Source organism: Panthera tigris, chromosome B2 (assembly GCF_018350195.1).
Source record: "Panthera tigris isolate Pti1 chromosome B2, P.tigris_Pti1_mat1.1, whole genome shotgun sequence".
Classification (NCBI taxonomy): domain Eukaryota; kingdom Metazoa; phylum Chordata; class Mammalia; order Carnivora; family Felidae; genus Panthera; species Panthera tigris.
The window spans coordinates 64,111,520-64,137,907 of NC_056664.1; the positions used below are offsets into that span (position 1 = coordinate 64,111,520).

The window sequence follows — 26,388 nt, forward strand, 5'->3', positions numbered from 1 at the left end:
AAGGGGATTTGGGAATACATAACTATTTATATTCATGGAAAATAAACAATAACTTTGGAGGTGGTAAGTAATATTTCTTCTTACTTTTCCTTTTTTGATTGAGGTCAAATTCCTGCATTACATGGTGTTTATACTAATTTTCTCTTAAAAATTTGAATGTTTTGTTTTATTTAAATGTGGCTAAGAAAGATGTTTTCAGTGTCTTATTTCAGTATAGCATTTTAAATTGAATACGAACCCTAAAATATGCATCTAAATGCTGCTGAATTTCCAAATAAAGACTCCAAATAAATGTTATTATTGAACAAATGTTATTCCTTTTTCAATTTAAACAAGGCTCTATTTTTAGTCTACAGGCTGAATTTATTTGCTTAGTTATGCAAATGATGGTTTATTATCAAATTCTTGTATTAATTTCAACTTATTTCCACTGATATCTTATTATATGCTAATCAAATACTCATAAATTCTATGAACTTTTCCCTTTGTTTATTAATAAGTTTAGAGTGATTAGTACAAAGGACTCTAAACTGTGAAAATACTCAGTATTGGATATGAATTTAGAGCTGGCCTTTGAAGTGTAAACTATTTCTTAGGAATAAATTAGTCCTTTAAGAATGTTAACTTCTCTTAGCAAACCAGCATATCGCATGGACTGTAGAATGTTCCTTTTTTCACATTTAAATATGTCTGAAATAGGATGCATCTTAGAGTTGATTGCTTCTTAGATTCCATGAAATACAATACATTATTGCTTCAGGATATTAGCCAATACTCCAATGGTCTGAAAAAGGTTGTGGAAAACACCTAATGTATGTAACCAGGATGGTCCAACCACTCAAGTCTTTTGAGGAGTTATTTACCCACTACACTTTTACTTTGCTACAAAATAATAAAAACAACAAAAACTCCTATCAAAAATAGTGGAAATAGAGTTGCTTTTGATAAAAGAGAGCAATTTTTTTTATAACACTACTTTTTTTCTCCATAGGTCTTATGTTCCTGGGAACTACTGAGAAGTTAATTCCTGAGGTTGGATAAAATGGCCTTTGATCTACTCTTTCCTTTTATTTGAAAGGCTCTTGGAGGAAATTAGATAACAATAAACCTTCTTTCTTAACATCCTTAAAACACAATTCACTATAAAAAACAATTTGCTATAAAAAACAATTTAAGATATGTCACATGTGTCTTGTGTTCTATTTTTAAAAGTTTAGTTCCTAAAGGACCAGTTCCTCCTAACAATGGCCTGACCCTTCAAGGACATAGCTGGAACCATGACAAGGTTGAAAAATAGTTACATTGGAGCATGGCTATAGTATCTGTACAGCTTGGGTAGGTTCTAGATACAGGGAGTTAGAAGTTACACTTTATAATAAGACATTGTCATAGTAGTTTCTCTTTGTCCCATATATATTTATACTCTGGTTAAATTCAATACTCTGTAGATATATTAAATAGTGATGAGAGGTAACATGTACTGATAGATTAGTATCTACCTGGCACTGGCTAAGTGTTGAATGTTTTACATGAAGCATAGACATACTTCTTTAGTGTCAATGCAGGAGTGTTAAATACTCTCAAAAGTTGGGGTGATGAAAAAGTTTAGGTTTTCAGGTAGGGTAATTACTATGTATACAACCAAGACATGTAATTACTATGTATACAACCACTGTGCTTTCTGGCTGTTGAGACAGATGTCCAGAATTTTCTTAAATACATAGATTGGACACAACATGATCAATTATTGCTCTAAATTTTAAAAATTATTACTTAAGGTTTTGGAATACCTCATGTAAACTTATGTTCTTTAGAAAATATAATGCATGGCTCGGCACAAAATCTATAGCCCTAAAAAAATTGATATATTTGCCAAAAGGTGGTGGAAAAGGTAAGGATATAATTGTAGTAGTTATACACACAAACACGTATAGGTTTGTGCAGACACTATGCCATCATCTACTGCTGTATAACAAATTACTGCAAAATTTAGTGACTTAACACATCAGTCACTTTATTATATTTCACTATTTTGAAGGTTAGGAACTGGAGCAGGGGTCTGCTGAGGAACAAAGTTTGCTTTGTTCCACACAGCATCAATGGAGGTCACTGAGAGGTATTCAGTTGGTGGAGGGTCTGGTCAGGAAGATCCAATAAAAGCTAGCAGGCTTCAGCAGGGGATGCTGGAAGGCAGGGTTCAGCTGGGACTAGAGGCTTGAAGACATACACAGTGGCCTTTCCAGCATGGCAGTCTCATAATAAACTTCGTATATGGCGGCTCAGGCCTACCAGAGAATATGTTCCAAGAAAACTGAGTAGAAGATGCAAGTCTCATTGTGGCTTAACCTTGAAAATTCAGGATAGTCTATTTTTGAAAATCCTCCATATTCTAATTTCCAAAGCAATCCACTGAGGTCAGCCCCCATTTAAGGGGCAGGGAATTAGACTCCATCTCTCAATGGAAGGAAAGCAAAGAATATGAGGCCAACTTTAATCTACATAAAACTAGACCAACCGATTAGGCACCTGGGCACAGCAATTACCCCTAGACTCCCTCTGTCTGGAATGCTTATGGCTGGATGGACAGCATTTACTTCTGCAATGTGGTCTGGTTCTCTGCCAATGGAAGATGAATCCAAATCCCCAGATATGAGCAGTTGGATTCATGTGTTCTACTGCTGCTCCATTTTTTCTTCACTGAGCCATTATGATCAAAAAAAGTCTTTGTGTAAGTTTTTTTGTTTTTTTTAGGTGTCTATTATTTATTGGTTTTAGAGCTTTTCCCAGTCATGGACTACAGAAAATGAGACCTTTAAGGGACCCCAGAAATAAAATCTGGTCCTACTTTTGAGAGAGAGAGAGAGATACAGAGCATGAGTGGGGGAGGGGCAGAGAGAGATAGAGACACAGAATCCCAAGCAGGCTCCAGGCTCTGAGCTGTCAGCACAAAGCCTGATGTGGGGCTTGAACTCATGGACTGCGAAATCATGACCTGAGCTGAAGTCAGATGCTTAACTGAGCCACCCGGGTGTCCCAAATCTGGTCCTATTTTATAGTTGAGGTTTAGGTTTAAAGTTAGGTTTAAAGTAGGTCACAGTTTGTGACCTGTCCAAGGTCAGAAACTGATTAGGGATAGAGCCACAGCTGGGATCTCCTGAAGCATGCTTGAAGGGAGGCAAACCTGATTTATCTATAGAATGGGTACTCTGTTCACCTGATTGTTTCCCCTAGAAATAGACCATTGGATTTGATTCAGTCTCCCATTTTATCATGAAATATTTAAAAAGAAACTACCTACTTTAAGTGCACCAATTTATAAGACATAATCTTATATATCTAACCTATTTTCTCAGTTCCTATTCAATAAATGTTTACCAAGTACCTGCCAGGTTGTGGTATATATACACAGTTGTGGTATATATACACAGACATGACTGCTTTCAAGAGGTTGTCTTTCCAGTTAGCAGGCCATAACACAAAGTTTACACTAGTCACTTTGCTGTGGGATATTGAATTCATCATGCTATTTTATCTTTAAGTATTTCTAGAACATGTTTTCCCTCCTCCTTTCATTTACAGAACAGACCAAGAGGCCTATGATTCTGAGTTTTTATTCTACTCAGAGTATAGATTTGGAGTGGGTAATAGTAATAACAATCCACAGATCAATGAAGAAGTTTAGCTATTATTGCTCCTTTTGTTTCAAGAGATGTTTGCTCATTAGATGAGGTGACAGATAGCTTTGACTTTATCTAGTCCATGGGGTCTCTAGGTGGCTGCCCTAAATACCTACAGTCGTGGTAGCTGGGATTTTCTGTTGATGTGTGGTGCCCCATCACCATTAGCTTTTGTCTTCTTCTGCTGTGGCTAATTTATCTTTTTCCCGGACCAGCCGGGAGAGGGGGAGGAGGTGTGGACAGGACTGGCCTCCAGACTGTGATAACTGTCTTCGATAACACGTCCACCCCAGCCGTGGCTCCCAGAGCTGGGCGGGACCACTCTTCCCGCTCAGCTGGGAGGAGCCCCAAGCTGGTTGCCCTGCCCGGGTAGGGGTGGAGAGGAGCGGGTGAACAGCAGCAGATCCCGATCCTTCCCTGGAGACGTCAAAGGCCCCGCGAAGGCAGGCCTTCCGGGGAGGTGGGGGGAAGGGGAAAGTGAGGTGTGTCCCCGGGGCTGAGGCTGTCCGCGCTCAGGCCAGGTGGGGGTGGGGAGAGTGGAGGCACTACGCTCCCCAGGGATCCGGGCCGGCGCCGGTTCCCGCGGGTGGGGAGAGGAAGGAACCAGATGGGCGGGTTCAAGCGTCGGCGGCGGCGGTCCCGGGGCCGCCGGCTCCTCCCCGCGAGTGTGCCTGTCTGCCGCTCGCCGCGCTGAGGCAGTGCGGTGGCGGGCGGGCCGAGGCTGCCGCCCAGCGCCCTGGCCGCGGCCATGCCCGGGCCCTAGCGCGCCTGCCGCAGCCCGCGCCCCGCGCCCCGTCCCGCGCTCCGCAGCCCGCCAGCCCCGCGCCCGCCGCCGCCTCTTCAATGGGCAACCTGCTCGGCGGGGTCAGCTTCCGCGAGCCCACCACCGTGGAGGACTGCGACTCCACCTGGCAGACGGACTCGGAGCCCGAGCCCGAGGAGCCCGGGCCGGGCGGCGGCGGCGAGGGCCCGGGGCAGGAGCCCGAGCAGCCTGCGCAGCCCCCGGAGCGAGCGGGCGGGCGGCCCCGCGCCAGCCCCGCGCCGGACGGAGACGCCGAGGCGGCGGGCGCCGAGCAGGTACGCGGCCCCGCGGTGGCCTCGGGCCGGGCCGGGGCGCCCCTGCCCCGGGAGGAAGGACGTCGCCGGGGGCCGGAGCAAACGCCGAGCGACCCCTGCACACGGAGGGCAGGGGCGCCGGCGGCTGCCGGTCCTTTGCGGCCAGACCCCTCCGCGCCGGCCGCCGTCCCGCAGCCCCGAGGACCTGGGGGCCTGCGGTGCCGGAGCCTTTCGCTGCCGGCCTGGGGCCTGACCGCGGGCACTACGAGAAAGTCCCTGAGGGCAGAACCCAACTTGAATGGGTGTTTTCTTTGCCTCTGCGGCGCAGCTGGGTGCTGCGAAGGTGGGGTGGGAGGAACCTGTCTAAAAATAGAGGATTGTGAAAACCGGTCTAGTGCGTGTCATTGGGAAAAATTACCCAGAATAAGGTGGGACTGCAAGTGAGGAGCAGCGAGCACCCTCCCCTACCGTGGGGTTTACAGCCATTCAGAGTATGGTAGGAGACCCCCATCCGAAGTTAAAACGCCCTAAGTAAGGCCTTTCAACTGAGGAGTTCAGGGCACTCTGCAGAACTCTTGTATCACCCAGAGACTTGTTGATCCAACTGTCCTTAAATCATTTGGCTAATACAGTTTGGAGGAGAGGTTAGTAAATAGGTAAATATTCCCTATTAACCTCTGACGGACTGAAAATAATTCAGAAAACTTTAGAAAGGGGGAACTGTGTAGCCAGCCCTCTGGAGAAGTGCGCATCCTGGAGGTATGTTAAGGTTTGTGGTTCTGTATTAGGCCCTCCTCTTTATAGCTAGGGGGAAATGAGAGTGAAAAAAAAAAAAAATGGAGCCCAAAGTCAAATATGACCACTGGTTGCTTGACTGGAGTAGAGGAGTCACCACCTAAATATTACAGCCAAGGCTGCCTCCTTCATCTGGATGATCATCTCTGTTTAGGTGAGGAGAAGACAAAGTCTTAGTGCAGGCTCTATGCTAAACGCGTTGTTTCAGTCACCTGCGATTTCGGGGGTTGGGTGGGAGTTGCTGTTTTTAATCCCCATTTTAGACAAACCTGAGGCTTAGAGAGTAGAAGCTTGCCCAAGAATACTCAGGGAGAGAATGATGCAAACCCAAGTATGTCTGTGACCAATGTAGAACCTTTAACCTGTCAATATTGTGCAGATCCCCTTGCCCCTTGTGCTCTGGATTGCTGATGGGTCATTTTGAATTGCAAATTCAACCCTCAAAAAGTATTAGAGGCTAGGTTCCAGTTTTTCTCTTTCTCTTGTCTCCCAATTAAGTAACCTTCTCAAGGAAGTCTGGGCTATCAAAAAATTCCAGCCCAGATTCAATCCAGCTAACCAGGTCCCTCTGTATAAAACAGTTTCATAATTAATGTTTCAGTTAATTGTGACCCCAGAAAATGGTAGACCACAGCAGCCCTCCCTTTTCCCCTTTAGTGATTTATTTTTGTTAGTGTCACCATTTAACTTCTTTTAAAAATCTCCTTTTTATTTTTGCTTTTGTTCCCTCTCCCCATAGTCATTTGCAAGTACTACTGGAGCTACCTTTAGAATATATCCCAGTCTGATTACTTCTTACCTCCTAGGAATACCTGCTGTATTCCTAGTTCAAGTGAATATTTAACAAATGATGGCGCCAATAAGTAAGATGAGTAAGTCTAGGGAAAAAGCATCATCAGAGGTTAAATTAAGAATTCCCCTGAATTTTATATCCTCTTGGACGTCTAAGTGGAGTTCTTAACTATATCGATGAACGGAGCCTTAGTCCAGAACTGCAGTCATCAGTCTGTTGGTGGTGTGGAAAGTCAGGGGAGATATGTGGTCACTAAGGAGTGATGAGGAATAAGGACTAAACCCTGGGCACTCCTCAATTTGGAACCTATGCAGAAGAGGAGGACCTAAAGAGAAGGCTGACAAGGGACAACCAATGAGATAGGAAGAAACCAGGAGAGGTGTGACATCTGACAGTGTTGCAGGAAGGAGGGAGATATTTCACGGGCCCAGTGCTGCTGGGAGGTTGCCTGAGTTGAGCACTGAGAAATGGTTTGGTAAAATGGAGATTAGTTAGTGACATTGAAAGAGCCATTTTGATGGAATGCTGAGGATGAAAACCTGATTGGGGTGTGTCATGGGAGAAGAGGAGGAGATAGGGGTTATGCACAATTGTTTGGTGATATTTTATCAAAACAGGAAGCAGAGCTATGGCTCTGTATTTGAAGGGAGATTTGGGTCAAGGAAGATTGCATATGTTTAAGCTTAGAAATTGTACACATATGTCTGCTGAGGGGAATGATCCAGAAGAGTGAGAAATTTTGATGATGCAGGGAATAGGAACAATATATTAAGGAACAAAATCCTTGACTGGGCAGGTGAGAGGGGAAAGGGTAGAGATTCCAAAAGGAGCAGAAGCTGGAGGAACAAAGATAGATGCTTGCAGGTTGGTACATTTAGAGGTTGGAGGATGCAGTCATTCTCATAATAATCTGGAGAAATAGGTAGGGCATGAGTCATTATCTTTGTTTCACAGATAATAAAACTAAGATTCAGTTAAGTGGTTTGCTTAAGGCCTCACAAATAAGTAACAGAGTTAAGACAGCCCAGGTCTTGGGCTGTTGACATTATACCCAGGTTTCTATAATGCTCCTTCACTTTTAGTGGAGCTGAAATGGATTCATGCCTAATTAGTTGGACTTGCAGCCCAGAGCCTGGAATTCCACATCCTGTGCTGTCACTGAGCTCGAGGGCCTTGTTGAACTTCTCTAAGGCTGGGTTACCTTGTTTCTAAGAGGGAAACACTAATATCTGCCATCCAGGTGTGTCGTAAAAATCAAATGAAATAATATACATGTAAGTGCTTTGTAAATGGGAAAAGTGCTTTCTGTACAAATGTAAGATGATGATTCATATGGTTGTAGCTCAGGCTAAATAGATTCAGAAACTTGCTAGGCAGAGCTATTTTGAAACGTGTGGCAAGGACCAGAATTTAAGCTTTTCCTTGCTTATGTAACATGACAGAGTAGCTAATGTTAAACATCAGAGGATTTGGTGTTAAAGTAAGTATCTCTATACTTGTAGTAATAGTGAGAATCACACCACTTGAAAAATGTGTGAAAATTGCTTGGAGGATGCTAATCTGTCAATACAGATGGGGGTGGGGGATGATGAGAAAGGGATTTGGGAGGTGAAGCTCTTAATGAATATTCAGACCTAAACATTGTCTTCTGTTTCATTATTGTTATCTGTCTTATTGTCCTGGATGACATGGGACACAAAACACTTTCTTAATGCATTATAACAATACATATAGTTAGAGAATTTAAATCCATTATATTGACCTGTATCTTATACTTTTAAAATCATTATGGTGGTGAGAATTTTTAGAATTTAAGTAGTATGGATGAACTACCACACATAAGTTACTACAATCTGAAGTTCATTCCATTTGAGAGCTTTTACTACTTTGTGTATATATATTATAAATTTGCTGATTTATGTCACATAGTGTTATCACTGGATTAACAGATTATTCATGCCTTTGTATACTTGTTATGGTGCAATAAAGGATGGAGTTTAGAAAGCTATTTAGGTTGTTTTAAAAATCCCCTTTCCCTTTCATGAGTATTATTTGCCTTTAAGTTCAGCTAAATGTTGCAAATCAATGATAATTTTCTTTGTAGAATTTATTTTCTTAACAATTTTTTAATATTATGTATTCAAAAATAATTTTGGTCATAGAATCACTTGTGTAACCTCTGGTAAGGTAAATGTCTTAAATTCATTTTGAGTTCCATTTCTAATGAGTATTAATCTAGAACATTTGGCCTCCATAGGCTTTTGGTGAATAGTATCATTTTTTATTTAGTAAAACATTTTAGGACAAATGTTATTGGGTTCAAATCAGGCAAATAGAATGCCAACAAATGTTGCTAGTAGGCATCATTAAAAGCAAATATATAATATTGTCATTCTGAACAGCTCGACATTTTTCAGGCTTTCCTTATGGATGTTCATTATTTTAGGTGTTACAGAAATTTCTCAGTGAAATTATTGTGCTTCAACATGTAAATGGAATTTTACTTTTCATTTTAGGGTGGTGATTCCACTGAAGCAACTGCCAAACCAAAGAGAAGCTTTTATGCTGCGAGGGATTTGTACAAATACCGACATCAGTACCCAGTAAGAGTATAGAATGTTTTTTCTACAATGTAAAATATTTCCCTTCTGTTTTTGTTATTTTGTGGTGCTAGTGAGCAAACATGCAAGAAGGGTCCTTGTGCCTTTTTTATATGTCCATATGCTGGAGATTGATGTATTTTTTTCCTTTAGCAGAACTTCAAAGATATCCGATATCAAAATGACTTGAGCAATCTTCGTTTTTATAAGAATAAAATTCCTTTTAAGCCAGATGGTGAGTACTCTGCTACCTTGGTAAAAAGCAAATGTTACATAATAACATACACCTAGTTATTCTTTGTTTATTCTGTGGTCAGTACATTCTTAATGCATTTGTTCATTGGTTGGCTTTACTTTGCTATGTAGTCTAAGGTGTCCCCAAAGCCCTAGACCCTAGACTTGTGAACTTCCACTTGGCAAATTCTAGAGGAATAACTGTGGATTAGCAATACTTTCCCACCATTTGTTCACAGGGGCTATTGTCTTAAAGGTAGTGGGGGCCACTTTTGTGAGAGGGAAAGAGATGAAATTTATAGGATCATAAAATACTAGATTATGAAGAAACCTTAGAGGAGATCAGATTAATCTTCCTTATTTTATTTTATTTTATTTTATTATTTTATTTTATTTTATTTTATTTATTTTATTTTATTTTATTTTATTTTTTTAATCTTCCTTATTTTAAAGATGAGGTCACTGGGTCTTAAAGCTTGAATGACTGACTTGTCTGGTCACTCGATTATAGGGTTGGGTCTAGGATCCACAGTTCAGTATTTTTTTTACTATGCCATAGCCCCAAATTATTTAGAACATAATTGAAAAGTAATATTTGTATTAGAATGATCTTTCCTGTTGATTTTTAGATTCAGGGGTCAGGGGGTCCTGGCAGTCTCAGTTCACTGTTCCAATATCCTGGGAAGGGAACTATAGAGACACTACATCTCCATTCAACCCTGCCAAATAAACTGCCTCCTCCTTCACAATTCTACAATTACCCTTATAAGATCTTTTCTAAGATTCTCCCCCTATAGGGAGAGGATGCATCCACTATGGTAATATGCATATTTCACCAAAGTACCATGCTGTGGTTCATGATGGACATCCTAATTTTATCCAGGTCAAACCAGCAAAGTTGGCTTTTCTCCTTGCCCTTATCTCTGTGAAGTGACCAGATGGCCCTGGCTTCTGCTCTTTGCTCTTAGTGGAATCTGAGCCAAATCCGCAGCCAAGTGAGTCAGGGAATGAGGGTCATACATTGCAAAGCTTTCCAAGTAGCCGGACTGTGTATTCTTTGGTGAACAAACTGGAGGAAGGCTGTCTGAAGGGTGGATGGCATGTTGGGAGGAGGAATTCCCTGTACTGTGCACTGAGAGATGCACCAGTTAGGAGTTAGGACTTAAGAATAGTGCTCCAATGGCCAAATCCACTGATCTTTAATTAATTTAATGTTAATTAAAGTGTCCCAAAAGTTTGCTCAGACTTGGTAGGAAACCTCTGGATAAAAGTGTTCTGTTGTATTTACTAATGATAAAAACACACTGTTTTATTTACTAATTGAAATAATATTAATTAAATTATTAGGGTTTTTTAGGACCTGGGGCAAGAAAACCTTCAGAAGAAATGCAATGATTGTTAATTTGACTCTGATTTGAATTTAATAAAATTCACCTAAAGTAATGCCTTCAAATATTAAAAACATTGAACATGAGAGTAGTTAACTGAATTATTTTTGTATTTCTAGTGGTGAATTTATTTTTGAGGTAGTAATTTAAAGTAATGAATTCAAACACTGTTATTAATTTTTTGTAATTTTTATCGCAAAATTTATTTTGAAATCATGTAAGGTTGGTGGGAGTCAGGAGTTTTATCTAAGGTCACATAAAATGTGTCCTAGTTTATTATATAAATTACACCAACTCACACAATTTCCTATCATGTGGGTGTATCCACACACATACACATACACTTGCCAATAAGCGTAAGCCTGCAGTGATGTATTTTACTTGTGTAAGTAGGTGGAGGGGTAGTTGGAAGGGAGATTATGGAGGTAAATAGTTTTAAATTGCTGATAAAGCCAATAGTATGATTCAAAAACAACTTTTTACTCAGCCTTCCAAGAGTACAAACTGGTTACTACAAACTGGTGATCTCTGGAAGAAACAAGAATGAGATGAGTTATATTTAGAGAAATATTTTGTGTTGTTTTTTTTTTTTTCCTTAAAATTGACTAACTGGCCACATAGTCAATTGTGAGGACATAGAATTTGAGAAGCAGGAGGATTTTGTTATACAGTTGACCCTTGAGCAGTATAGGGGTTATGGGTGCCAACCCCTGTGCAGTCAAATATCCGTGTGTAACTTTTGGCTCCCCAAAACTTAACTGCTGATAGCCTACTGTTGACTTTAAGCCTTACCAATAGCATAAACACTTGATTAATGCATATTTTGTTATGTGATATGCATTATATACTGTATTCTTACAATACAGTTCAAGCCCATGTTGTTCAGGGTCAACTGTAATAAGTTCTTATGAGGAAAGAATAAAATGTGGTGAAGAGGACTTACTTTTTGGAAACAGAAAGACCTGTGTTCTATTTCTACATTTACTCTTTTGTTAGTGTGTGACTTTGAACAAATCACATAATGTCCTCATTAGTAAAATGGGGATAATAGTACTGGTTTAGGAGAGTTCTGTGAAGAGTAAGCTGGATGATATATACTGTATGTAACTTGGGTCCTTTTTCTTTCATTTTTCCTTCTTCCCTTCTCTTTTCTCTCACCTTTCTTTTATTCCTTTTTTTTTTTTTTTCCTGGCCTACATTCCTTTTTTTTTTTTTTTTTTTTTTGCCTACATTCCATTTTGATCCCGTCTTGTATTTAAAGAACTATATGACCATCTAGGGCAGGGGTTGGCAAACTTTTTTTTGCCACAAAAAAAGTGGCCAGGTAGTACATATTTTCTGTACAAGGCCAGGTAGTAAATATTTTCAGGTGCATGGGCCATTAGTCTTTATTGCAACTACTCAACTCTACTATTGTAGTGTAAAATATATAAATGTGAATGTGCATGGCTGTGTTCCAATAAAACTTTATAAAACAGATGGCAGACCGTACTTTGTCAGCCTCTGCTTTAGAGTAACACTGATAGACTTTCTGTGATTTGTGGTGCCACTGATTTTTTTAAAAATTAGGCTTATTACATAACTGAGCATATGGCATAAGGTATTTTTCTTTTGAAAGCATTATTTTTGTGGGGGTCCTTGGTGGCTCAGTTGGTTAAGCATCTGACTCTGGATTTTGGCTCAGGTCATGATCTCACAGTTTCTGGGATGCCCCACATTGAGCTCTGTGCTGACAGAGCAAAGCCTGCTTGGGATTCTCTCTCTCCCTCTCTCTGTCCCTCCCCCATTTGCACTGTCTTTCTGAAAATAAATAAATAAACATTTTTTAAAAACAATATTTTCACATGCTATAATTACATTTCAGAGGTTTTAATATAAAGATTGATTAAATATTAAAATGTCATCAACATCTTAAATGTCTGGCTCATTTTCTAAATGTTTACTGTCTAGGTGTTTACATTGAAGAAGTTCTAAATAAGTGGAAAGGAGATTATGAAAAGCTGGAGCACAACCACACTTACATTCAATGGTCAGTTACATTTATGTGTCTTGAACCATGTCCTATTCAATCATGTATGTTTTTCAGATAGCATTAATGTAATAATATTATTTTTCTAAAAAATAGGCTTTTCCCCCTGAGAGAACAAGGCTTGAATTTTTATGCTAAAGAATTAACTACATATGAAATTGAGGTAATGCAAGCTCATTTCATTTTATATGCGATGACCAAATAATATTGCTATTTTATTGTCTTGGTAACTATTGAATCATTTCAGCTGACTTTTTTCTCCCCCTTAGGAATTCAAAAAAACGAAAGAAGCAATTAAAAGATTCCTCCTGGCTTATAAGATGATGTTAGAATTTTTTGGAATAAAACTGGTTGATAAAACTGGAAATGTTGCTCGTGCTGTTAACTGGCAGGAAAGATTTCAGCATCTGAATGAGTAAGTAAAGCCCCAGCGGCACACCAGGGGCCAGCATGTTATCTTTTCTTGGTTAGAATTCTCCGTGGAACATAGGAACAGCTAACTAGTAGATGGACCCAGGAATCTGAATTCAAAAGCTAGTCTGAAATGCATTTTATTCCTTGTCCCATCTAAAGCACAACAAAATAGCTATAAGAAAGAGTGAAATTCCAGGTAGAAATAAGGCCATTCTGCTTCACAGCTGTTTCTTCCTGAAACCTCTCTACTGCCCAAAGCCAAGTGTGGCCTCTCTCCCTCTTTATAGCATGTATCTTGGCATTTGTACTTATTTTGTGTATGCATTTTTCCAGCTCCCCTCGGCTAGGCTGTGAGCTTCTTGTGGCACAGTCTGTTCCTCAAGCATGGTACCTTCTTAGACTAAATCTATAAATGAAGCCTATGACATAAAAAAATCATTTTATAAGAAGGAAATGGGCTTGTACATTTCTAAAAAAGGGGGAAAATTAGAATCGTCATTATTTAAGTAAAAACAAAAGCCCATTTTTGCTTAATAAATCCTAAAATCTGTGAAGAGAATTTTAACATAGTTTATTTGGAATTGATTTGCTGGGTTGTTTTTTTTTTTTGCCTGGATATTTATAACTTTCATTAATACTTATACCCAGAGTTTATTTTTCTTAGTATTTTCTTTGTATGCAAACTGAATTTTTTTCATTTTAATTATAGGGTGGCTTATGAATGCTGGACCATAAAACCAGCAGCTTTAAAGCATTTTTTTTTAAGCACGTTATAATTAGCCGAACTGGGCAAGTACTACGAGAAAAAAAAAAAAGCTAACCTAAGAAATTTTTCTTTGCTGAAAACAGTTTTGAGCATCAATTAACTGAATTTTTTGGTGTTTTTCTAGAACTTTCATCTTGCTTTGCTAAAATGAGTATAAGTATTAATGTTTAAGCCTTCTTTTTACTTTATTAGTTATAATCAACACTATTAAAATGGTAGCTTGTACTAAAACACTGAAGATATGGGCATAAAGCTTTATGATCCTGACTAGAAGACCCATTAACTCATAACTCAAGTTAAATTTGATATATATAGGGCACTTACAGCAGAAGTATATTATGCCTCTGCCTGAGCAATGCGGGTCGCTGTCTTTGCACAGAATTTCTAAGCACTTAATGTCCCACTGTCCATGAAAGCTGTATGCAAATAGCCTATTGACATGTAGGATGGTAAACTTTTATTTTAGAGAATCTCCATCCCCAACTTGTTAATTTTGGTTGGAATAGAAATCTTGTTTAGTAACTGTTGAATGAATAAACACTGAACAAAATAACATTTGCCAGCTTAAATCCTCCTTGGGGTTTTATTTTCAGATCCTCTAACTGACAGTTGGAAACAGAACCCTTCTGAAGGTTTTAATTAAAATGATCTCCTGGCTTGGGTCAGGGGAAAGGAGCCTGAATTAACTGTCATATTCCCTTTGCCTCATTCAGATCCTTTTCTTTCTGCCACCCACTGTCTCTCGTTTTTCTTTCCCTGGGTGTTGCACAGAGCTTTTATTTGTGTTTTAATCTGTATGACATCTTGAGTTTTTTAGAGTAGGCAGGAAACTCAATATATTTATAGTAGCCCAGCGGACCAAAAAAAAACTGAATGAAAGTGAAATGAAATAATGTTCAGTGAACAAGTGACCATGACTAAAAGAAGTGAAATATTTTTGAACATGAGAATACAAACATATAGACCAACCACTAAGCTGTATTTCCAGTTTTATTTGTAATCACCTTCGATTACTGAGCCATATTTTAGACCCTGGAATTGCTTCTAACTTTTATCTCCTGTCTCCTGGTTCTTGCCTTTTGTGTATTCTCTCTTCACCTACCTAGTCTTCCTGACTTTTTCAGGGCTATTTAACTGCCCTTACTTCTGTTGGGAAGCCCACCTTCTCCCTTTTATCTGCTTTGCAACCCCAGAGGCTGCTTAAAATATTGGGTGGGTTTCAGCTGGTGTCCTCTCTTCCTTTTTGTCTTCATTTGTGAAATTTATTTCAAATCATACTGACACACTCAATTTCTTTCTTGTACAATTTTGTTCCATAGTCCTGATTTTCATTCTCTTGAACTCAGTGTAAATATTGGGTTGTTGTGTACATATTTTATGTAATGTAAATATTTTAAATTGAAGAGTGTATAGATACGGATAAATGTGTACAGAATTATCTTGGTCATTCGTCTTCGACTGGATGTTTGCAATTGGGCTGGTTGCAAACATAGAAAATTTTGTTGGATCCTATAACTCATCTTTGGGATTTTTTAGGAAAAATGTTCCCTCGCTTTTCCATATATCTCTTTTTCATAGATTTATGAAGCAGATGTTGCTTAAGTTTTTGGAGAGTATAAACCCCATACTAACCTAACACTAAGTCATCTCTGCTGTTAATGGCAGATTGTCTTAACCTCATTCAAATTTGTGTTGTCTCAGAAGACTCTTAACTTCTCCACTATTAAAAAATCTAGATTCATGAGGCTGAAATATATCCCTGCTGTGTTTTACCTTTTGGCCTCAAAGAGTTGAATATTAAGATAATACTTTTGTAGGAAACATCCAGAAGAATGGGGATGATAAAAACTGCCAGACTTGTCTTTTTCAGTGTTTATCTATCCTGAATCATTAAGAATTTTGTTTTGTCCAGACAAACTTTATTATTAAAATGTAAGGCTATAGAACCACCCCCTTTTGTCCCTCAAGTAATTTAACATCCTTCTGCACCCTTCCCAAATAATTAGCTAGTTATTTATAAGTGAAATGCTGTAAGTACTTCTGGAAACCAAAGCAGGTATATGCGTTGCTTGTATAAAGTTCAATGTCTGATGTATAAAACAGATTTTAGGAAGTTAGAAATAAGTGGTTGTTATGGTTGCGTGTCAGTATTGGGTAAATAAATACCTGAGCTGCTGATGACACATGATTAATATGTGTAGCTGAAGATTCTTTTAGGATGTGGCCAGGTATTTGTAAATGAGGCAACTATTGGCCCAGTGATGTAGGGTAGGTATATTATGAATTGTGATAGATAAGCTTGAAAAGCATTCATCTGATAATGGCCTTAGTTTGAGGACAGAGAAGAAGTTTGTGCGATTTGGGGAAAAAGGCATCTTTGGAGTCTATGCCATTAGAAGTAAAATTTAAAATTCTTCGGGAAAAAGAAGGAGAGAGAAGGCATGGATGGAAGACAATTAGGTAATTAAGTGGGGATAGGTACATATATGGTGGTCCTTAGTACCAGATTTAAATAATAGCAATAATATTGATTTTAAATAGTATCTAATATTTTTTAAGTTCTACATGCCCTGAACATGTCTCAACTCATTTTATTCTTCTAAAAGTCCATTGAAATATTAGCCATTTCCCCTACTTTACAGGTGAGCATATTGAGTCAGAAGAAGATACCATAATTTCTTATAGCTGTATGTGGCAGAGCCATGGTATAAACTCCAGGTCTGACTTCAGAGCCCATGCTGTTAACTGTGTTCTGCTAAATAAGTCAGTTTTGCAGCCTTTGTCAGAATTGTTCCAGTAAAGTAGAGTGGATTTTGTTGCTTACCTTATGACTTGGCCAGTGTGGTGGATTTTGCTGGCACTCTAAATCATACCTTCAGCTGATAGCTGATGTTACATTCATGTTTGGAACTAGTTACCTGTGGTGGGTACAGTACAGCAGGCGTCGTTGCAAATAAATGCTCTAGTAGATCACATCCTCAGTGTATTTAACATTAAACAACAATTCAACATGAGTGGGAATAAATTTTAGACCTAAATATCTCTCATATATGAAGAACTGAAGAAACAAGAGGAATTTATATTTCACATTTGAATTTCACATAGATTGGCATTACATTGAAGTATAAGAGTTTAATAACTTCTAATTTATCCTTTTTATGGTGTCTAATATGACTTTCACTAAAATTGTAATGCATGTTTCCATGGCTTACAGTTCCATTAAAAATGATTTTTCTAATACTTTTTATTCCCTTACTTTCCCTCACCTGATTTCCCCGCTACATTTTTTGTTCAATCCTCTCTTCCAGGTCCCAGCACAACTATTTACGAATCACTCGTATTCTCAAAAGCCTTGGTGAGCTTGGATATGAAAGTTTTAAATCTCCTCTTGTAAAATTTATTCTTCACGAAGCTCTTGTAGAAAACACTATTCCCAATATTAAACAGAGTGCTCTGGAGTATTTTGTTTATACAATTAGAGACAGGAGAGAGAGGAGAAAGCTCCTACGGTTTGCCCAGAAACATTACACGCCTTCAGAGAATTTTATCTGGGGACCGCCGAGGAAAGAACAGTCAGAGGGAAGCAAAGCCCAGAAAATGCCTGCCCCTCCCACTTCTGGTCATATCAGTCAAACTTCTATGCACAAAAAATCCAAGGACTCTAAAAATTCCTCCTCAGCTATTCATTTGAATAGCAAAACAGCTGAAGAAAAAAAAGCGGCACCTGGAGGGGCTGGAGAAGAGGCAGACAGGCCCAGCACAGAGCCCGGCAGTGAAGCCACCAAGTCAAACACAGAGGACGGTAATGCTGAAAATTCAAATTCTCAACTGGAAAAAGCAGTCAGCCATCCTACAGAGAGGAAGGAAATTGCAATTCCTCCTGAAAAAGATGAGGAAGGTGAAAATCACAACAAAGACTGTGAAAATCCTGGAAATACAGGCTCCCCTGATGATGTACCATTACAGTGAATTATCAGAAAACCCGCAAACCTGTATAGGTAAGGGAGGAAAAACTGTACAATATATCCTGAAGAACAGAGGTCATTTCAAATTTTAGCTGTTTGTAATTTCTGTTGTAAACAGTTTGTTGTTGGTTTTTTATTTTGAATGATAATGAATTTAATATTTAGTAAGAAGTTTTAAGCAAGACCCAATAAATGAATGTATTCTTTAACACTTTTAGGATGTGAGTTTCCAAGTTCTGTACATAATAATTGCTTTTAAATTATTTTCAGTGTATATGGAAATAATCATGTAGTATTTGATATATCAAATAAATTCTTTTGGGAGATTACGGTCTACATGAAGAAAATCAAGAGGATAAATTTCATTATTTTGCCACATAATTGCCCAATTTATGGATTCATAAAGCTGGGAAAACAAATTTAGTCGATTCAAATGTATTCAGAAAGTAATTTGGAATCTTCATTACAACACCTCAAGATGTTTCTTTTTAAATTCTGGTATGTGAAATGGATATTTTTAGGAAGCCATAATCACCCAGCCCATTTCTTGGGCTTCCCACTGTCCTTTCCTCTTTTCCTGTCTCTGCACTTGCCTTCATTTGCCATCTTTGTAGGCCAGCATGTGCATTTCTAGGGTACATTCCAGTGATCCCCTGTACTGAAATTTAAATCAAACAGAGGGGCACTTTTAACTGTATGATGTCAAGAATTTGCTTTTTTAAAATAATAAAAATGTTTTTCTACGTGAAATGCTTAAAAACAAATTTTGATGCAAAAGTCCAAGAAAAGGATTTTGCTTTTATGGCTGTTCCATATAAATTCGGTGCTTGTTTCTGAATGCAAATGGCTAAAGAATTCAAAAATAAGGAAAGAAAATACACATTTTTAAATAGCATGCTTCTTACACTGGTAACAAGGCAGTGGTCCCTAAAACCTTGACTATCTCAGTGTTCTGTGGGCTGTGAAATTAACAATATTGCTTAGTCCAGTGTATCTTTAAAAAAGAAAACAATTTGATGTATCTCTAAGTAGTCAAACCTTGAAATTCAGAAGATTTAAAATTCTGTATTCTCAGTTTTAGCAAGCACTTATTGCGTTAATATTGGTTAAGAGTACGTAGTTTTACTTTCTGTCATATTATTACTAATATTACACATCAGAAAATAATCACTGTGGTGAGAACTTCGAAGCATACATACAAATATAGTTAAAGCAATTAATAGAAAAAAAATTCACTTTCATTTAGAGAAGAATTGGCAATTGTGTGTCTCTTGGGCTTTTAGATTTCACTTTAACCCCCAGAGAATTTTTCCTGTGTCCTATTTGTTAGTCACATCATATCATCCTCTGTTAACCTTTACAATCGGGGGATTTCCAGCAGAGGATTTCTAGAAAATACACCAATTGTATGCCTTTAGAAGTATGATTTTATTGCTTTGAAGTTTACATGAAGCATCTTAGTTGCTCAAACTTGAGTTTTTAATATATTATTAACCAAGCTGTATATCATATTCCAGTTATAAAGCATCTTCTCATTGCTGGTTCCCAGAGTATCCCAATTTTTGCTTTCTACTTTCTACAAAAGCAGAAACAATTCTGCTTTTGCATTTCAATTTCTTTTTTGTATGGACCCTGTAATGTGCTGCTTATAGCAATGTCCCCATAGAGCTCAAAAAACAGTTTTACAGGGTAAGATGAGAGTAGTTGTTACATTGAGCTGAACTGTAGGAACATGATTAATTCAAAATATCTTAGCAATTTTGAATACATGAAAAAGTGTTCAGACTGCTTTCTAAGTGCAAAATATTTAAAATTTGTGACTAGATATTAAAATATTAATAAACAGTGGGCAGAGACTAAAATAAATGGATATAATCTGAATTGCTTAGAAACTGTAGTGTATCAGAGCCCTTACAAATAAAAACACTTCATTCAACAATTTAACTTTTAGAATATTATTCCTAATTAGGGGTTTGATTAGATTGCAACAGTTAATTTGAGAATATTTAGTCTCAAGGGAGAAACTGCCTGGCCTACATTTATAAACAGTGGCCTTTTCCCAGAATGTTGTTTTTAAAATCCATATTCATATGTAACAGTATGATTCCTACATTTAATTCGCAAATAATTTATGAGAGAATTCCTCAGTGGAGAACAAATAAGAGGATGTCATTCCTTTTGCAGATAAAAATTATGTCTATAATTTTTTTCTATAAAGAATACTTTGTAAAATTAATAGTTTTTTAAATAATATCTATAGATACGTATTTATGTGGGTCTTAGATATGAAACAGCCTTCTGGGTTTGTCTCTAATGTTTTGTATTTTTAAAAACTACCATATGCTTGCAGAAATTTACTGAGAAGCTGTTTTAAAAATGCAGCGAAGCATGGCCAAATAGCTAGAAACATTATTGAATCTTTGCAAATATATAGACTTTATTGTTGTACCTTGGACTGTGAGGATATAAACATTGGCTATTGATAAAATATTTACTTGCATTTCATGGCAGATAGATGTTATATCGCTTGGTTAGTCTAGTACATTTCTAATATTTTGTGCTTTCATATCTCTAAGGAGATAATATATGTGAAAGTATTTTGAAATACTGTAAAGTGATATATAATTACAAGATATATTTCTGTACAGCAGAGAAAAAGTTTATAACATTAAGAATATTGTACCATTATACAGTTTCATGCTCAATCTCACAAGAAACTCAAAAGAATCATGATAGAAGAGAAAATGTGTCTGCTTTTTCTAAATCAGGTCTAGTTCTCAGTTCAAAAATTATTTTGCATAGTTTTGTTTTGAATTTTGATTTTGAGACTACATTTTTCAGCTTCGAGGATAAAATAAAATATGCAACTCAGGAGTTACTAGAGAAGTTCTAAGATTTTTTTTTGCTAAGTATTAACAATGTAAACATGCAAATGTCATTTCATATCTATCATAGTCATTTTGTTTCATATTTTATATAAAATTACCTACATTGCTTTTAGTTTTTACGCTTTAATCTGAGTGAAGATATGATCTGGTAAAAAAGGAAAAACAGTGCAATGTTACATCTGTTACTCTTTAAAAAGCCATTTTTGTAGGTAAACTCCCATATCAAGTGGTCAAAAACTGGTTGAGCTGATAGGGAATATTTGGTTCATTGTATAAAGTTAAATTTCCCAAGTTTGTAATAGAGTTATGATTGGATTTATACTCTTGAGTAAATGGGCCTTTTTTTTTTTTTTTTTTTTGTCTTTCTATAATTGAGGCTCCTCTAAAAGCTTTATTTTCTAACCTGAGAAAAGAAGGACATTCTTGATCTTACTTGATTATAGCTTCATCTATGGGTCTTTCATGCCTATTTGTGCTGAGTGGGGATCCTTTGTTATAGGAATGGTTTTGAAGATTTCTAATTTGTCTCCCGCTTAGAAAACTCCTCTTTGTTTTTTGGGGCTATATGTGTTAAATAGAAGGTAGGCTGGAGTTAGACATGCTAGGATCGTTTCAAATGTAGGTGAGGTTATAGAGAACGATGATGGAGTCAATGTAGGATCTAGAAATTAGGAGTTACATATACTGACTTCTTTCAGCTTTGAATTCTGTAGTGTTTATTACATGAACAGATTTGTGTGGGTAATTTCTAGGGTGACAGTGAGTACTACCCTGCCTCCATCCCTGTTCTAGTTATCCAGCCCACCCAGCAGATTGTGTTCAGGGACAGACTGTGGTTTTAGAAATCCCTTATTATTGAAGTTAATAATAATATAGTTATAAATATGAATGCCTGGAGGTGTCCAGATGTGCCTTAACTAATGTAGATGGTTTTCATTCAGAAGTTTAAATTTTTACTCCATTGTAAAATCTTACCATGAGGAACTTTCCAAACCATGACTATCAGTTATTTTAATGAACTTTCTTTGGTGCTTTTTCATTTTGGAGAAATTTCCCTTTGTGACAATAGTATTAGTTCATAAGGAGGTGTATTTGCCACAGTGTTCAACAGTGTGTTATGTTTAACAAAATGTATTTACAGTAATGTTAACTACATTGTTACATTTACTTATGCTTTTGTTTGATTTTGCTACATGCTATGAATTTCATTTTAAACATTTCTCAGTTACTACAAGTAATATTTGTCTGTATTTTACTTCTTGTTCTTAGCTGCAGATGGATGTAGAAAATGGAATTCTATTAGAGAATTATTTAGAAGTTTAATTCCAGTAGATGGTTGGAGGAATCTGAAATTACTTTTCTTATTAAAAACATTTAAAAAGCACTGTTTTTGCTTTTTTTCCTAGATTAGAATGTTACTTGTCATCTTTTTTCTTGATCTGTTGAGAATTATTGTTTTAGTTATTTGTGGGAAATAGCTTCTTAATGTTTCTTTCTTGAATTAAAGTTTTCATGTTAGAGAATACAATTAAGTGCTTTGTTTTATGGCTCATACTGTGCCTGGAAGTAGAGTGCAGAATGGGGAGTAAGAATCAGGTGAGCATCTTGGTAAAGTGGAGCCCACACTGGGTTCCAGTCTCTCCAAAGTCATGACAGATCCTCAGAGCCTCCTCTGGTTCAGAAGAGCGTTGAGCTTTCTTATCCCCGGCTTCTGAAGAGGGTGGGTTACCTTAGATTCTATACATAATTTTAATATGTTATCAATTTTCACAAAATATCTGTTATAATTTGCTACCATTTTGTAGTTAGGAAATTGTGAGCAATTGGACACTTGCTATGTAAATTGAATCTTTAGAACTATTTTGGGAAACATTGAAATACCATTTCCGCCCACCCTTCCTCCTAGTTCTTCAATCAAAGTTCTTTTAAGTTGTTCTTTCATAGATATATATTTAAAAGTTTTTATAAGATGACTCAGTGTACACTAAAAATGAAGTGAAAGTGAAAAGACATTGATAATTTGTTAGGCTAAAAGACTCTTTTTAAACAAAAAATCCAAAACCTTATGAAAATATATTTAAGCTATGAAATTTATCATATTCTCGTTTTTAATTTATGGCAGAGTTTGTAGAACAGTTTATGTCAATCAGAGAGATTAGTTATATAATAATCTTGGTTCTAAGAAATGTTTAAGTCCTGTAGTCTCTGGTCAGATGAGCATTATTGTTTTTGGTGCTAATAGAAAATTTAGTTTCATGCGGAGAAAAGGAAAATACAAATGAAACAAAAGATTAGAGACAATAACAAGAAACCTACAACAGAAATAAAGAATAACCAATTCTAGGTTTGTACAAATGACACAATTATTGGAAGCAGACGAGGAAAGATCCATGAAAGCTTTATGGTAGGGATGTGATTTTGGAATTAGCTCCGTTTTTTTGTGCATAGGTGATCAAGGGATTGGCGGGCAAACAGAATCCCATTAATACTCCCATTTCAACCATGACTTCTTTCTACTCTACAGTAAACTGAAACCTTTCAGTAGACTGATAGAAGTAGGCAAATGATCAGATACCAAGTTTAATTTTTTTTTGCCAGTGTGTATCAATAGTTGGTGATTTTACTAACAAATTAAAATGGGGGAGTGGCTGAGTTAAGACTCAGTAATGTGATCGTCTACACATGAAGTAACTATCACCCATATGAGAGTTGACCGTGTATTAATTGTCATTAATACAATCGAGGCATTATAATCAAGAGAAATAACTGAGAGCAAAGTGTTAGCTTCTCCCTTAATAAGCATTTTTTCCTTTTTATCAAAAGACCATTTACTTGTTTCTTATTTTATTATTTTATTAAAAGACTTACTTTATTAAAAGACCATTTCCTTATTTCTTAAGATATTGGCCTTTTGTTAGTATTACCTAAGAAGATAGATGGCCAACTGGGTCCAGGCACTATCTCACTTTGGAAACTATTGTGTCCTTTGTTTTTTCAGTCTTTCAAGAAAATGGGTATGATTCTTCAAAAGATGTGTGTTTTACTTCGCACATAAGCTCTGACTCTCCAGCAGCTGCTGGGTCTTCTCTGTGCCCTGTGTTCTACTGCAGTATGAATTACAGAATGCTGTGCATGTCTGTTAGTTCCAATACCATGTGTATGTGGTAGGAGTCGTAACCAGTTTCTGGATCTGTATGGTACTATGAAACACTTGTTTTATAATTCTGTAATTGTATGGCAGTGTTATGCCAAAAATGTATAAAGAACGATAGTTTCCGTTGCTTACTGCTGTATTTTAAAATATTGTTTCTGAAATACTATATTTAGAGTTCCTTTAGAGTAATTATTTTTAAAAAACTATTGCCAAATATACATCCTGTAAAATGAATAAAAGCCACTTCATCTTGGTTAACATTTTAGCATTATGTTAGAGTACATTATATTGGTTTTGCATGATTAAAATATTTTTAAGTAGCTGGGAAAATGACTTGCTGTTTTTCTATGATTAGACATATATTTTTATGATTATCAATGAGGTCACCATTTTTTCCTTTTATTTTGTAAAATAAATATTTTATTTTGAAGGGTGAAATCTTACTTACATATGAAGTTACTTTTGTTGCAAGATTTTGGAGGGCAGGTCACTTGTATGTGTAAATACTTGGATGTTTATTTTATCTTTTTGCATTTCTCTAGTGCAAAGTTCTAAAAGTATATTTAACACTGATAAATGAAAATAACTCATGGAGATGATATTTTTTGACTTAATTGGCTAGTCTTTTTAATAAGAATATAGTTGACACACAAAGTTACGTTAGTTTCAGGTACAACATAGTGATTCAGTTTCTCTACACATCATGCTATGCTCACCACAAGTGTAGCTGCCAGCTGGCACCATACAACACTTATATCGTTGTATCAAGTCAAATTTTCGATTACAAAAAATGCAGTTGTGAGGTGAAAGTAAAGAGTTGTCCAGATAACTGGACAGTGTGGATGAGGAAGAAGATGAGCTTGGATAGGCTCAAGCTCTTGGATGAGCTAGATAGGCAGCAAAAGAGAGGACAAAAGAACTAAGAATAGACTGTGGTAAGAGTCAGAATGAAATGACATTGTGCATAATTGAGAAACTTAGAGGAAGAAAACAGCAGCCACAGTGGTGAGTGAGCATGATTTTAACTGCACCCTTTGGGATGAATTGTTTAGTAGGGAGGAATGTGCACAAGCAGTTATTGTCATGAGGGAGGAATGGATGCATTCTGGTGATAGAGAAATCTTTCCCCTAGAGGTTTAATGTCTGTAGGCAAGGCAAAATCCTAGGAGGCTGGAGATTCTCAGTATAGTGAGAAATTCAAGATTGGGTCTGCATGTCTTTATGAACATAGAATTTAATATGGGAGAGAATTTGGAAAAAAAGATTTGTGGCGTGTTCCTTATTTTAAGCCTCAAGTGATGTAAAGCAGGCAAGCTGGTGTTCCAGGGAGGGAAGGAAATCCCAGCCTGGATAAAAGTAACGATGGGCAGTTTGGTTTCCTGTAGGTGATTGTATGCTTCGTTGATTGTGACTAAGAGGCTGAACTGACACAGGGAACATATAAGGATTATCCTGCCCTTGGGATTATCCCCGAGAAAATGTTGGATTAATTGGAAGAGCATTTTAAAATAGGTTACTAAAGACAGAGATTAGAGAGCCAGCATGGATTTAACTATACAGAAAGACTAGGTTTATTAATTAATTTTGCTATAATAGTTAGCATGCTACTACTTTTATAACCATAGCGTATATTTAACACTACCAATGAATATATAAATATTTTCTTTTCGAATGGTGTATAACATATTTTCGTTGTGATTAAAATAGCCTGTTTTATCAACTCTCAGCTTTGGAAAAGGAAGATTTTAGAGGAACAAGAATAAACAAAGAAGTGGTAGATGAGGCGAACCAAATGAGATCTGACAGGTTACCTTAGAATGCTGAGTTTGTCTGAGATCTTCGAAAGGATGATTTGACTGTTGTCAGAAAGAGAAGTTCAAGAAAAAGCCTGAAGGACTAAAAAGTAAGGGCAAAGAGGCATTTTGTTTAATGGAGTAGAGCTGGTTTTCAGGCCAGAGAGACTTGGATCCACATGGCAAAGTCATCAATTACCATTGGCTGTGTGGCTTTGGACCAGTCATGTAAATTCTCAGGGTATTTAGTCTCTCATTGATAATATCTATTTTGTGAGTTTCTTGAAAGGATTAAAGTGTAGGTTAACCACCAGGGACATATTCGAGATACTCCTTTATGGTGGCTGCTATTATTCTAGAAGAAAATGAGATGTTTGATCATGACATACATTGTGTAGCATTTATCTCAATGGAAATCTAATGTATTTACCAGGTTTATAGATAAAGCTGAAGATTTACTTACAATTTTAGGGTACTCTTTTTACCATAGCTCCCAGCTATGGAATTGATGATTTTATGTTACATATACTGATATTGACAGGATAGAAAATTCCCCTCACTGTGAATATAATGAATGTGCAAAAGAGCCCTTTATTACGTCCTTAATATTTGTTTTTGAATTAATTTACCTTTTTTGCCAAGAAAGAGCTGGAGTATGAGGCAGAGCTGAAGCCTTTTGATCAGGATCAGAAGATGATCTAGTTTATGTTAGGACACTATCAGTACTGATTTTTATTAACAGCATGAAATTTTAATTCCAAACCCTCCAAGTAGATATTCACTTCATATCTTAGTGGAAGGCCTCTTAATAGTTAACATTAAAGAGGTGTATGTAG

At 37.1% G+C, this 26,388-nt stretch overlaps 1 protein-coding gene across 2 annotated transcripts; it reads left to right on the forward strand.

The window, feature by feature from the left end:
- The first annotated feature begins 4,441 nt into the window (after positions 1-4,441).
- OGFRL1 (opioid growth factor receptor like 1) lies at positions 4,442-25,634 on the forward strand. 2 transcript variants are annotated; one of them, XM_042986647.1, is made up of 7 exons: positions 4,442-4,754; positions 8,838-8,924; positions 9,075-9,156; positions 12,494-12,572; positions 12,669-12,735; positions 12,842-12,987; positions 17,061-25,634. In XM_042986647.1, exons 1-7 carry the CDS (start codon positions 4,521-4,523, stop codon positions 17,719-17,721), a joined length of 1,356 nt encoding a protein of 451 aa, XP_042842581.1. In that variant the 5' UTR covers positions 4,442-4,520; the 3' UTR covers positions 17,722-25,634. The 2 variants fall into 2 exon arrangements, with proteins under 2 accessions (XP_042842581.1, XP_042842582.1); XM_042986648.1 differs by having other exon boundaries at positions 9,078-9,156.
- Positions 25,635-26,388: the final 754 nt, after the last annotated feature.